Consider the following 14,345-nt stretch of genomic DNA (forward strand, 5'->3'; position numbering starts at 1 on the left):
TGCGCGGGCGCAGCGGCCTATGGCGCAAGACCACAGCCCAGACGGGCCGAAATGATTGGCTGGAACCCCTGCCGGTGCGCTGAAGAGACAGATGTGTGGCACCACAGCATCGACCTGGCCGGCGCATTGGCAGGGCAGCCAGGGTGGGGCAACGCCGCTCATTAGACGGGTAGACGGGACCCTCTCGCCTGCCGTTATCTAGCAGTGGCCGCCTAACCGCTTAGGGGCAGCGAGGGGCGAGGCGCTTTCAGGGTGCCCTTTATCTAGGAAGTCCCTTTTTTTATGTCAGCTCGCCTTTGCTGGCCTGATAATCCTTCCACGCCAAATACAGAGTACCTGATTTTGCCCGATATGGAGCTTCATATCGATCTGGCGACCGATCGGACTAATCGTCGCAAGTTGCAGAATCGTATGGCCCAGCGCAAGTTCCGACGTAAGTGAAGTGGCCGCCAAGCAAGCTCGCAGCACCGTCTCCCCTCCCCCTTGGCTCGACGACTCCGCGACCAGCAATGATATGGGGATAGCTACTCTAACCGCGATATATATATGTTCAGAGGCCAGGGCCGAGGCTTCCGGTCAGCAGACGAGAGCAGTAGACACGCACCAACCGGACCACGACGGCCAGCAGCAGTCTTCGGGATCGTTGGGCTTCCAACCACCACCACCACCACCACCACCCCATGTGTCTCCCATCGCAACGGCTGCCGTCACGCAATTTTACCGTACAACACCAGCTGATAACAGCCAGAGTCGGAGCACCCCCTTCGTCACCCCCGGCCGCAATGCAGGGTCCTCCAACAGCAGTGGTGACCCGGGGTTGGGCGACTTCAGCTTCATCGAGAGCTTCGTGCCGAGTGGCAACAACAGCTCCCTGTCCAGCTACCCCTCCCACTTCGATCAGCCGCTGGAATTCGGCTCGCCGAGCACCTCACAGGCCGACCAAGCCGATGTAGACTGCTTCCTCGACCTGGGCCCGGCCGGCACCGGCATTCGCAACAGCCCGGGGTCAGCCCCCAGGCACCCCGACATCTCACAGCTGCACGCAATACAGCAGACGCTCGCCGTCGGCAGCCTCGGCCCGTCCCGCGCCGCCCACGACCCCAGGAACCACCAGCTGAACCCCCGCTATGCGAGCGGCGGATTCAGCAACGGGAGCAGCAGTCCCGGCCCTCCCCAGAACCCACCCTCGTCTTCTTCCGCCTCCACCCCGGGCACAGGCGGCGGTGGGGCCCTGACCAGTGCGTCATCGTCGTCCGAGGATAACCACGGGCTGGCGGCCCACGACCGTGGCTGGCTCAGCACCCTCCACATCGCTGCCCGCCGGGGCCACAAGCGCATCGTCCGCACCCTCGTCGAGCGGGACATCGACTGCAACGAGAAGGACAGCGACGGCCGCACTGCGCTGATCCACGCCGCCATCGACGGTCACGAGCCTGTCGCCCGCATCCTGCTCGCGAGGGGCGCCCGCATCAGCGACCTCGACCGTCGCCAGCGGTCCGCGCTGCACTGGGCCGTGCTGGGCCGCCACGAGGCAGTCTTGAAGCTGCTGCTTGAACACTACGCCCAGCGTAATTGGGAGCACGGGCTCGACGCCTACGACGAGCTGGGCTGGACGGCACTGCACATTGCCGTGGAGAAGGACTTCGAGGCGGCGGTGCTGATGCTGCTGGAGGCGGGGGCGGATCTGCATGCTAAGGCGCGCAAGACGTGTAGCGGTGACGACGACGAGGGGGACACAAGGATACATCCTCGTGCGAAGTCGAAGAGCCCCACCATGAACAAGCAAACGCCCGACTCAAGATCTCCAGAGAAGTGGTGGGATAGGGACCACTATAGGTTGGAATATGAAAGCACGAGATAACCTTTCCGGGGACAAGGAGGCTCGCGGAGAGAGCAGAGAGGTTGGTTGGCAGACCTCAAACACACGAGGAGTCCAGTACATAGGCTAGGCCCCGAGTACATGTAAGGCTGCGGATGAGATTCATTAAGTCATGGCGGCAGCGGTTACGCGTCTTCCACAAGAGAAGCCGGACATATAAGCATATATATTTAGACCCTAAATTATAAAGAAATTTGGCAACATCATCGCAGAGGCTCCTGGAGAACCTCATCAACCCTACCACTTGCTCATGTATATTCACGCTGTTGTCTAAGATTACTTAACCCTAACTTTTGTAGCCTCTCAAATAGGCCACCATCCGACCGGTTAAAGTAGTTTACATTGATTTAAAAATTAAAATCCTTCACAAACGTTGGGTTATTATAGCCTCGTAGGGTCTACTTTCCACCCCTTGCACTGACGACTCTCTAGGTGTCGTCACATGATCTTATGTCCAGTAGGGACCTAATACACTTGTGGTCCTCCCTTCTTTAAATTCTTTTTAGATTCGTCTCCATGACACTGAGTTGCTTCACCATGACGATGTGATCAGTTCCCGGTGGGTCTTTTTATGAGCCTCAACGATGCTACGTTGAAAAACGGGAACCTAAGGAGGCAGCAATCTGCGACGCGTTAATATGCCATAAAACCATGAAGGGTAGAACTTGATGCAACGGATCAATCAATTCATGGTCATGGATCAATTCATGCTTTGTTTACGACGCGGTATTTTGGTTTCAGATTTAGACTCATGTTCGTTTCTCACCGCATGAGTTTGTGACCCGCCGCTACATTCGGGAAGTAGAAATCCCATGATAGCGCGGCCGCAAGTATGTTGACAGCTGGCTACTCAGCGAATACTACGCGCAGCAGGCAATGCTAAAGATGGAGTTTTCATATACTGCCACCAAAATCGAACCGGGCCGGCAAGACTAGCAAAAAGACGGTGTGCCAGGATCTATATTCCTTTACCCGCGGCATAGAAATAAATGGATACCATTCATTCATGACAATCTACGATTGTCTAGGCCGATGAAAGTTACGCTCCAAACAATTACGCTTCTTAAGAGTGTTGAAGGCTGATAATGGAATCGATCCTAAGAGGTTTACTCAGAAGCGAATGCACATTATATTCTGCTTCCTAACCTTTCAAATTCTTTAATTTGAAAACTCTGATATGGCTCTTTATACTTGGTTGTAACCTCCGTCGACTTGATTGCTGCTGTTGGTGCGCTCAGAGGGTGAACTATTGACACGGACTTTCTCGTTTTTATCGCTACTTGAGAACCTTTCGTAGACTCTGTTTGCCAGTGGTCTTAGAGTTGGAATGCAGGCGCAAAGAACAGCCACGTTGCACTCTGCTACCGACCACATAGCAGCATCCACGGCGCCCCAGTTTGGGTCATTCGTCTCGGCAGCAAACTTTAGGCTATACAGCCGGATAGTTGAGATTAGGCAGGTCCTAAGTGGTGATATTTCTGTTAGCCCCCAAGACGTACATCCTGTTGAGGGAATGTGTGTAAACTCACAAGAACCCCATAGAGAAGCAACCAAGTAAGACAATCTTCCGTCTGCGGGATGTGTTGAGCTTGCGAACGGCCGGCAAAGGTAAAATGAGAATTGCGAAATCCGTAACAATCATAGTCAGTGACAGAAAGTACCAGTCCACTGTATTTGGTAGACATTTGGCCTTCACTGAAAAGTCCCAGAATCCCCTGATAGGCAAACATGTTACCGTGCTGAGTGTTAACGCGACAGCACCCCAAATTCCGTTGCCGATCATGAACCAAAAGCAGAGTTTGGTCATTCCCGGCGTTGGAAAGACACGGCGGTAAAAGGATAGGAAAGACATCCTGACTGAAATTAAAGTAGCGTTGTAAAGAATAATACTAGCGTAGAAAATCTACGACGTGAGGTTGCTGTTAGAAAATAGGCCCACAGTAGATTTCATGAAGCCAGGAGATGGAATACCTTCATTTGAGGCATCGTCATCCATTGCTCCGACATCCAACCATGTCTACCGAGGCCAAACTGAGTTCCTAGGGCCTATGTTAGTCGGAAAGACGTATTTTGTAGTCCTAGGTGAGTGAACTACTAACGAAATGCAACCGTAAAAGTGGTTCCTAAAGTGAAAACCTTGGGCGAAGTCAGCAAGGTATCAACTCCACCAAAGAACCGACCTGTAACTACCATGGCTGCTAGAATCCACCAATCGTCCATTCCAAAGCATTTGCTGTAGAAAAGGCGAGTCCAGAAGCGTAGTCCCACCGCAGTAAAGGCAATGACGCATGTAGCAGTAGATAACGCAATGATATCGGCAACCCTGGATTCCGAATCAAGGGCATGGTTTGGGACCAAAGTGGCCATCTTCGTTTGTAGTTTGCTGCTTCGTTTGCTGCTTCGTTTGCTGTATTCGAGATGTTGTAGGGCAAATCCATTAGCGGCCCAGCATGGGGGCAACAGTCAAGCAACATATGTTAATATACCTTTGTCAATGATTTGGGTGCATTATTATAGAGGCGAGATAAGCTTTACACGATCTTTTAATTAAGACAAGACTGCTTTGTCAAATGAGACTAGTAAATCATTCACCGGATGCGGCCGCTTCTAGAACTAGTCTGTGGAGACAGATGCAGCGCAAGCTGAAGAACCCTCCTATGGCTAAGACCTCCCAGAGGTGTTTTGGGCGTTGCGGCAGAAGCCGCCGAGATCAGTAATCTACATTCCCATCGCTGCTGTTGGAGCGTTAGGAATTTCAAGGGATGTTTTGGTACTAGTAGGGGGGCTAAGCTTTTGCCTCTACGATTGCAGCTGAGGACGGGATAAGCAGCCACAACGTGCCCGTGATATCGAAGCTGCCATACAAGATGTCTACATGTGAATCCCGAAATAAACCACGAGGATAGTGGCTCACGCTGTTGAGTTCTGTTTCCCAAGTTGGTAAAGTTAAATCGCGTGAGTGTCTAGGCCTTTAGTAAATAAATAAAAGACGAGACGTAAAAATACGACAAGGTTCATCACAGAAGCATTGCGAAGTAGTCTTAGTGAATAGTCAGTTGAAATAAATCGATTCATATGAATTATCCTATTTCTAGTAGATAACCTGACCTGCTTTATTTGGTCTTCGATCTTTTGGTCTGGTGTGGTGTGCATCGTCAATTACCAATATACCTGCGCCATTGATGCCTGGAGCAGTCCTAGAAGGCGTGCCTCCAGAAGCAACTGTACCTGCAGCACCATATATAAGTATGCTCTACCAGGCCGTAGAAATGTGCCTTTCAGCACAGTTAATACAGCTTCTTGAGGCCACAAGAAAACAAAACAACCTTTTGCTGGTAACCACATGCTTCTTTGGCTTTTCCCCGCCTGTCTTAGCCACAAATGCACAAGGATATTTGTATAACTCTAATTTGGAATGTCCCCGGATCCGGCAGTAAAAGATCCGCGCGAGAAAGGAGAGGCGTCCCAGAAAAGCATCCTTGCATGGTTCCTTTTATTACTTGGCATGCCTGCTTCAGCTCACATTTAACCGTTAGCACGATGAGATGGAGTCATCTCATCGCTAATTTTTAATTGCGCTCTTTACAATAGCCAGAATAGAAAAGATGGCGACCTTACCTGGTATGCGTTTCATGCTCAGGCTAGTTCTTCGGGTTCGGCCGGATCCAGGTCCTTCTCAAAGCCGTGAAGAGTGTTAGCGCAATGAGACTAACATTAGCGAGCCAGTTTACATTAATAGCTGATTGGGTTCTCTATGAGGCTATTTTATCAATGTGCAGGGTATTATAGACGACCACCGCGGTCTCGGGCTCCAACGTATTTCTATCAAGATATGGTACAGTCTAATAACGAGAAAAGTAACGATATGTCCAAGTAATTTGTCGCTTTTATCCACGTAACACAAACAGACAAAGAAAATCAGCGTTTGAACGCATGATTGACAATTGAGTTGGGTAGATTGCACTTCCGTGGGGGCGGCAGCAGTCGGCGGACAAGGCGAATTATCAACTAATGTCGCGGAGCGACCACAATCGTTCCTTTTTTGTCTTCAGATTTTTGGGGGAAAAACTTTCCGAAGGGATTCTCCACGCCAATAGAAGTAAAATGGCACGGGTATAAAAAGTACTGTGATGAATGCCAACACGCTATTTCCCCAGCCCAGGCCCAAGGTGGCGTAGAGTCCCGGGGCGGCAAGGGGCAGAAAAGCCCCCATCAGGTTGCGCAGCAGCGTGATGGCCGCAAGGGCGGATGCCGCTGCCTGTGGCCCAAAGATGTCGATGATGTATGTCTGTGACGACGAGTTGATGATGACGGCCCCGGGCCCGCAGATGACGGTGCCGATGATTGGCACCACCCAGTGCACCTTATTCTCGGTAGTCCAGCCGTAAATGAAGAGGCCGATAGGGAAGAGCGGAGATACGAACATCATCATGATCAGGCGCCGTTCTGCGCGGTAGGCTCCCCCTTCAGTATTCAGAAGACGATCGCTGAGCTTGGCAAAGATGACGACACCGATAGCGCAGCCAATGCCGACGCCGATGTATGCCAGTCCGGAAATACTGACGCTCCAGTAGTAGGTATTCTCGTAGACAGTCGGGAAGGTAGCGAAGAGGAGCATGGTGACTCCAAAGTTGAAGGCTATGTATAGCGCGATGAGTGCGACAATAGGCGAAGTGAAAAGGATTTTCATAGGACGGATCATAGCATGCAACACCAGCTGCTGCACAGGGGTCTGCTTGTCGCCCTTGGCGCGCAACTTTGGACTGCCCGTCTCTCTACGAAGTCGAGCAGCCTTGGCCTTGAGTATGTTGACAGACTTCGTCTCGTGCATGAACAGAAAAGTGACGACAGTGACAGCGCCAGCCTAGTTGCAGCATCAAATACTGTCAGCGTTGTTCTACGACGCAGAATTGGGGAGGTTGAAGTAACAGGACTATACTCACGAGCGTCAAAATAAGATAGAAACACCATCTCCATCCCATATTCTCGACCACAAATCCTCCTACGATAGGACCGAGGACCTAGCAACACAGTTAGCTTCCTTCTTGTCTGACATGTACAACGGAGAACTGACAGGGCCGAAGAGCGGTCCCGCAGTGAAAATAGCCATTGCGACACCCCTCTCCTCCATTCGCAAGAGATCGGCGACGGTGCCGCCGCCCGTCGACATGTAGGAAGCAGCAGCTAAGCCTGTCAACAATCGGAAGACAAGAAACTCAGCAACGCTGGTGCTGCGCGCACAGCCGGCAGTGAAGCCGAGGTAAAAGATGGAGCTAGCCCGGTAGATCGGCATGCGGCCAAAGACCTCGGATAGGGGGGTAATAAACAGCTGACCCACAGCGAAGCCGAGCGATGCCATGGTGATGGTCATGATCTCAACAGTACTGCTTTTGAAGCCGAACTCGCGCTGCATGCTTGGGGCGCCGGGGGCGAACATGGTGGTTGCGAGGTTAGTGTAGAGCACAGACAAGCTGACGACCACTACGTTGGTCAACTTGTACGCCTTAGACCAGTTGTGCGGGTTTGCAGGGTCGTCGGGACCGTCCCAGTCGACGATATTCGGGTCAGGTGCGGCAGTTGTCTCGCCAGCTAACGGTGAACCATTTTTGGCATCCTTGTTCGCATTTGCACACTTGCTGTGGTCCGGTGCGGCCGTGTGTCCTTTTATCCCGCCATCAACAACATAGCCATTTTCACGATCAGATCTTTTCGAAACGGTAGCACCGAGGTCGACCATAGTGGTGGTTTCAGGATTGTTGACGGTGTCGTCGCTGTCGGCTCGACTTTCAGGCATCTTTTGTCAGATAGTCGCAGTTGTCCTTGGTTCGGTTGTTGGGCAAATTGTTATCAAGGCACGATTTCACAATGGAAAATTAACAGAAGAAACGAAGGGTGTATATTGGTTATAAGGACGAAGGTGATCGAGGTTGGTTAGGCGGTGGCAGCATGTTTGCTCCGGATATGCCCCGGCCCCGGTCTGCTGTTCACGGCAGCGGACGGACGGACTGACACCTTGCCAAGCATGTTTCGGGCATGGAGGAATAAAGAATGAATATTTAGAAAAATGTAAAGGCCTCGCTTGTCGAGCCTTTCATTCTCGTTCAAATTGCAGCTTGCAGTGGCTTCCTGCTGAGACGGTAAGTAGAGCATCCCCAATGAGGCTCCCCATGAATGAGAATGACGACGCACCATGTCTTGAGCCGAACTCCGTTGAACGCTCCCGGCCCCACTTGATTGCTCTGACAAGGGTACGCAGGATTAAAAATACCTCACCGGACAGGTTGAAGCCCATCCCCATCCCTGCCAACTTGCTCCGTAGATTGCTCCGTCGATAGCTCCGTCCGCATCCCCCGGCGTCCACCAGCTTGCTCCGTCGATTGCCCCGTCCACTTCTCTGCCCACTGGTTTCCGCTCGTGTCTATCGGGGACTCTTGTTCTTCATCACGTCGAAAGCAAGCCACAATAGATATGACTGGCCATCCCTTGCGGTAATCTGATCGCCTGTCAGCCAAATAAGCCCATAATCCATGGATCGTCAGGATCCATTCGGCCACCCACTTACTGGCATCAAAACGCCTGATCTGATCCCCCAGAATCCCGATGATGATACCGCAGAGTCGCCGCCACAGCTGCGAGATCTTCGGCGGGAGAAGCCTATGCTGTCATGTACCTTCTGCAGGAGTCGCAAGTAATGCACTCACCTTGTCGCCCTCTGCCATGGGGTTTTGGACTGACGGAAAGCCTCCAGAGTGCGATGTGATCGCCAATTACCATGCAAGACCTGTACGGACAGGGGAATTGGCTTCTCCTGCACCTACAAGTCGGCTGGCCCACGCAAGACGAAAGTCAGTGTTGGGGACCGCATCCAGCAGCTCGAGGAGCTTGTGCGCTCTCTGGTCCGGCAGCAGCAGCAAGAGCAGCAGACGCGGCAAACACCGGCTGTGATTCCGGATAGCCTTGTTCGAGACGCCTTGGAGCGTTCCTTTCAGGCCTTGCCGGGTTCATCGCCACAGAACGTCCCTACGGCTCCGCCGGTGTCGGCTGAAGAGGACACAACCACGTCGACCATGAGACACGCGTCCTTGTCGCACAGCAGGGATCGTGCTGAGTCCCCTACGCCATCAGAACCTGGCAGTATGCGGCTGAACTCACACCATGTCGGTGCCAACTACGTTGGGAACGTCCACTGGGCCGCCATCCTCGACAGCATCTCGGAGCTCAGGGACCACTACGAGGAGGAAGAAGCAGCCCGCATGCTTGACACCAGCGAACATACGAACCATCGAAACCCTGGTCCTCGACTGCTGTACGAACCGGTTCATGGTACGAAAGCCGAACTTTTCAAGTCAATCCCGGCCCGGCCCGTTGTGGACCGTATGGTCGCACGGTACTTCAACGCACAAGGGGTCGTGCCGGAAATACTTCACAGTGGTCATTTTCTCCTAGAGGTACAGCGCGTTTTACTTGTTGCCTGACATATCTTCGTGCGCTAACAGCTGGAACCACTGTTGTAGTATGAAAAGTTCTGGCAGGACCCAGCTGCGGTACCATTCATCTGGCTCGGCCTCTTATTCAGCGTAATGTGCGTCGCCACCTTGTACCATCAGTCGATTGAGGAGGCAGCAGATCCGGAAACTCCAGAACGTGTGCACATATTTCAGGAACAGACTCTTCACTGTCTGATGCAAGGACAGTACACAAGGGGTGGGGACTACGTCATTGAAACTCTGATCAACTATCTTGTTTGCGAGTCCCTCCTGTCCGAGGACACCGAAATCGGGCTCTGGCTCGTACAAGGCATCATCGTACAGCTTGCCTTGAGTGAAGGCTACCACCGGGACCCGCAGAACTTCCATAACATTTCCCCATTTGCCGGTGAGATGCGACGGCGAGTCTGGGCTGTTATCGTACAGATGGACCTGCGTTTGTCAAGTCAGATGGCACTACCACGCCTCCTTAAACTCCAGCAATATGACACGGCAGAGCCCCGCAACTTGCTGGATACAGACTTTGATGAATCTACCGTCAAGCTCCCTCACTCGCGACCCGAGACAGAGGTGACGCCCGTGCTCTACAGTTTGGCGAAGAGCAGGATAGACAAGATGATGGGGCTAGTCAGTGACCTCGTTAATGATACCCGCGAAAACCCGTATACTGAGATTCTGGAGCTGGATCGGAAGCTACAGGAGGCCGAGGCCTCACTGCCCATCACCTTCCGGTGGCAGCCTCTCAGCCAGTCGTTTATGGTGCTGCCGCAGATCGTTATACACCGCGTCCTGCTCCAGCTCGCTATACAGAGACTCACTATCTGGCTGCACAGGAAGTACCTCGCGCCCTCATATTGCCAGCCGCGCTACGAGTACTCACGACGGGCCTGTCTACAGGCTGCTATCAAGATCCTCGAGTTCCAGCAGATAGTGTTAGAGGAGACGCAGACTGATGGGTTGTTATATCCCGTTCGGTGGGCACGGTGGATGTTTACATCCTCGCGGCCGCGGGCCGTCTTTCTGCTAGGTGTCAGCATCCTCTGCTACTACGTACAGCTGTCTAAGTCACAGCCCGACGTATCTCTAGATCAAGACGTAGGCACCAAGATCCACAGCCTGCTGCGTAACACTTACTCTCTTTGGCTGCACTCAGGCTCGGTATCTCGAGAAGTCCAGCGGGCGGATGAACATCTAACTTTCATACTGGGGTTACAGGAAGGGCAACAAGCAAGAAGCAAGTCTTGTAATATATCTACCACTATCACTCCCCAGGACACCACTATGCCACTTGACCAGTTTACTTGGGACACCTACGAAGGTAATTAACCAAACTAGATAATGCCTATAAGAGGTGATTATCTAGGCCCCTTTATTTTCTTCCATTATATTGCTTTACTACCTAAGTCTTTGTCTTCTATATTTTCCCATTAGCCTAACTACCTAGATTTCCGAGTCCTAAACTGATATTGAAAGAGTGTATTGCTAATTCCAGATAACTACAGCATTTAGTGCCGAGTTTCTAGTGCCTAGCGTGCCCGGGCTCTCTTCTGCACCGAGTGTCTCTATTACGGAATTACTAATGATGCATAATATAGAGTAGCGTGGCCGTACAGCGCCCTAAGAATAGGGGGGTTGCGGAAGATTGTGGCTGAGTTCGAGACCCGGTGGAAGGTGGAAGATGCGATGCGGCTCTGGAGGGGTGACGTCAAGGAGGGCATCAACCACAACTCGGCGCGGGTTATAAGGTGTTATAGTTAGATATCTAACAGTGGGGTTTATATTCATCGAGCGCCAAGGTTGATACTTAAACAGTATATATATACTGTATGCAATGGCTTGGTAGGTCAGGAGCAGTGCAATGGTAGATAATAGGTATATTGTAGAGCAAAGACTGATTCTTGGTTCTTTTAGAACTAAGCCGTGCGGGATTCCTTGGCTTTATAATAGATTACCCTGCACTTCTAAAGCTATCTCTAGGTATAAACAACTGCATGACACTAATAGATGACAGGGGTTCGCTATAGTCGGGGACTACTTAAGTGATCAGGTTTTATACTCGACCACTAGTGTCAGCTGCTGCCTTTAAAGACAAGCGTCGCTACTTGCCACGAGTAGGTCAAGGCAACCAACTGCGCTACAGAGCAAAAGCTTCAGTAATGATGCACCTGCATCATTATCCCTTGTTCTACACTATATAGCTACGCCGGCCAGCACACCAACTGGTTGAGTCGCTACAATAGACTCCCATGCAACATCATTTTCCTATTTACATCTACACTTTGTGTTTCTATGTGTACCCTCAATTAGGTGTGCCTGCTCCTAGTCAGTCACAGAGAAGATCCTGCTCTTTCAGAACCTCCCCTCCGGTCATTGCCGGATTTGGAGTTAAGTCGGTGACGACCAGCGAGTACCTGGTGTTGTACGTGTTGTGCCGCCAATGCGGTGTGTGTTCTCGGGAAATCCTACTCTATAATCACTTTTCACTTAAGGCGGTAGTGTTGATTCTAGAATTCTGCTCCTCAAGCTTTTTCACGCCCAGTGTGACCAGCCCAAGCTACCCTTGTACTGATACCCGACCTGCGGGCCCTCCGAAGACGGAATATACCCCGGCTCACACCGCGAAAAGCTCACTCGAGCCTGGGCCGCATAGAAAGCGTCGAAGCGGGGATGAAGGGCATCATCCAGTGATCGCACTCTGCCGCCGTCTTTGACCGTCTTGGGGGGATGCAGAACATCCCACGGCTGGCGGCACGTCACCCCCTTGCACGACTTCATGACCATCATGAGGCTGTCAAGGCGTTCAACGAGGCGCTCTATCCATGCAACAGCAGGTCTAGCGGTAGGGTACAGGTTGTTCATCTGATGCGGATCGGTCTGCGAAGGGCCAAGTCAGTCGCTTGCCGGAAGCGTACCTCAGACCCACACGTACCTGGAGATCGTAGAGCTCGTGCTCATTGGTGCACCACACTGCGTAGTACAGATTGCGCCGCTGACTGCTCAGACGGATTGCTTTATACGTGTTATTCGCCATCACGATCTGGCCGTTGCCGTCTACATGGTCGTGGTCAGCATATGACGATCCGGGTGGGCGTGGGTTGTTGTGTGGCGCGCGTGCACGGCGCCCACGTTCAGAGGGTGTTATAGGGGGCTCAGGGGAAATGGGGCAAGGAAGGAGGGGGAGGAGGGGGACGATAGAAACTCACCAAATCCACCCACCCGGCCTTCAGCAATAGCTGTTCCCCAGTACTCTACAGCGACGTGTTCGCGAATGTTATTGTTGTCGTTGTTGTCGTCTTCTTCCTGGCCAAACTCACGTGGCAGCGGCATCGGTGCACCATCAAAGTCACTGCGGAGTTCAATTCCAGCGACCCGGAACAGAGTGGGCGCGACGTCGATGTGGGCAGTGACGGCGTCGATGCGGGCGCCTTTCGCGATGCCCGGTCCACGCACAAAGAACGGAACCCGGATGTCCTCGTCGTAGCCACACTCCTTGCCGGGCGGCAGGCGGTGCTGGCCGAGGTGGTAGCCGTTATCCGAGGTGAAGATGACGTACGTATCATCGAGGCGCCCGGCAGTCTCAAGACGGCGGATGACCTGCTCTACGAGCTCGTCTACGCCCTGTAGGGCGCGCAGGCGCTGCCGGTAGAAGGCGTCGAGGGCGGCGACTGAGGTGGCGTTGAGGCGGGGAAGGCCAGCGATCCAGCTGGCGCCGCTGGGGCGGTCGGGGTTGAAGCTCCGTGTGCGCGGGACGGTGGCGTCCTGGAATAGGTCAGCGTGCCGTCGGAGAGGAACCGGGTCGGTCATGACCGGGGGACCACCGTCATTGGCATCGATGTTGGAGTGCGGCGCTATGGGAGCCAGGGCGACAAAGAAGGGATTGCCCGAGTTAATGGCATCGTCAAGCAATTGGGCTGCGTGTTCCTGGATAACTTCCATCGTGTGGCGGCCCTTGTGGTGGATGGGCTCATCGTGGTTTCGCTGGTAGATCGGGTTGAGGTACGAGTACGTGCCAGGGTCGAGGAGGAAGTTGTTTGCTGTCCACCCGGCCAGGAAGGGCGCATTGTAGTTGTTGACTGTGTGCGAGTTGAACATTTTGCCTGCGTAGAACGTGGCGTAGCCGGCGTCCTGGAGCCACACGGGGAGGTATGCGTCATTGAGGCCCTGGGCGATGAACTTCGGAAACCCGCCGTACGGGGGGTCGACATCTGTGACGTTGGTGTTGTGCGGCTGCCTGCCGGTCCAGAGGGACACGCGTGACGGGCAGCAGATTGCTGTGGTCGTGAAATGGTTGGTAAACGATACACCCTGGTCGATGATATGCTCCTTGAGCCGGGGCATATATGCGATGCTGTCCATGGTGGCGTCCTGGTCGTCGGTGAGGATGATGACAACATTCTTCCGCTCATTTGACAGCGCCAGTGGTATCTGCTCTCGTTCGCCTTGGAAGGTCAATGCTGCCACGGCATACAGCATCAGGGCGAGCGCCCAGGATATCGAAGCTGGCATGGTGAGGTGGCACTGTTACGGGGGTTGAGCTCTCGCGCGCATGAGAAGCAGTTGAGGGCGCGCGCTGCATCTTAGGCGTTTTCTTATTTGACGGTTCCCAGTTCTTGGAGATGGCGTGCTCGACAGACCCAGTGCTAGGCACGGACCCTAGCCGGGTCCGTTCCGGTGCCGAGGGTCGGATGTCGCGACGTCATGGACTGTCGAAATGTTGCAAGTTCATCTGGCAAGACTACCGCTAAGAGGTACTATTGGCAGTCATCTTGGACCTCAAACACGTTCATTATGAGGTCTTTCAACGCCGCCATGGCATATGCCATCTCCCGCCTCGCAGCAAGTGTCAACCCCGACTGGTAATATTACTGCTCGCACAGCGTTGACAAGGACAACCACGGCGACTACCTCATCTCGGCCCGCTACATGTCCGAAAAGAACCACCGGTGACAAGATCTGGCAGCACAGCGGTAAGAAATCCT

General features: G+C 53.1%; 4 protein-coding genes across 4 annotated transcripts; 2 read left to right on the forward strand and 2 right to left on the reverse strand.

Annotated features, from left to right (window-relative positions):
* Positions 1-351: 351 nt before the first annotated feature.
* EsH8_IV_001437 (uncharacterized protein) lies at positions 352-1,861 on the forward strand (the record flags this gene model as incomplete). Its single annotated transcript, XM_083266327.1, has 2 exons — positions 352-433; positions 555-1,861. 2 exons carry the CDS (start codon positions 352-354, stop codon positions 1,859-1,861), a joined length of 1,389 nt encoding a protein of 462 aa, XP_083125222.1.
* Positions 1,862-5,927: 4,066 nt separating this feature from the next.
* Positions 5,928-7,673, reverse strand: EsH8_IV_001438 (major facilitator superfamily domain-containing protein; the record flags this gene model as incomplete). Its single annotated transcript, XM_083266328.1, has 3 exons — positions 5,928-6,743; positions 6,823-6,900; positions 6,954-7,673. The coding sequence occupies 3 exons, from the start codon at positions 7,671-7,673 to the stop codon at positions 5,928-5,930; spliced, it is 1,614 nt and encodes a 537-aa protein (XP_083125223.1).
* Positions 7,674-8,406: 733 nt separating this feature from the next.
* On the forward strand, positions 8,407-10,561 carry EsH8_IV_001439 (uncharacterized protein; the record flags this gene model as incomplete). Its single annotated transcript, XM_083266329.1, has 4 exons — positions 8,407-8,567; positions 8,628-9,327; positions 9,394-10,461; positions 10,520-10,561. 4 exons carry the CDS (start codon positions 8,407-8,409, stop codon positions 10,559-10,561), a joined length of 1,971 nt encoding a protein of 656 aa, XP_083125224.1.
* A 1,334-nt stretch (positions 10,562-11,895) lies between these two features.
* EsH8_IV_001440 (alkaline-phosphatase-like protein) lies at positions 11,896-13,872 on the reverse strand (the record flags this gene model as incomplete). Its single annotated transcript, XM_083266330.1, has 3 exons — positions 11,896-12,240; positions 12,296-12,417; positions 12,570-13,872. The coding sequence occupies 3 exons, from the start codon at positions 13,870-13,872 to the stop codon at positions 11,896-11,898; spliced, it is 1,770 nt and encodes a 589-aa protein (XP_083125225.1).
* Positions 13,873-14,345: the final 473 nt, after the last annotated feature.

Source organism: Colletotrichum jinshuiense, chromosome 4 (assembly GCF_051148585.1).
Source record: "Colletotrichum jinshuiense chromosome 4, complete sequence".
NCBI classification, from domain to species: Eukaryota; Fungi; Ascomycota; class Sordariomycetes; order Glomerellales; family Glomerellaceae; genus Colletotrichum; species Colletotrichum jinshuiense.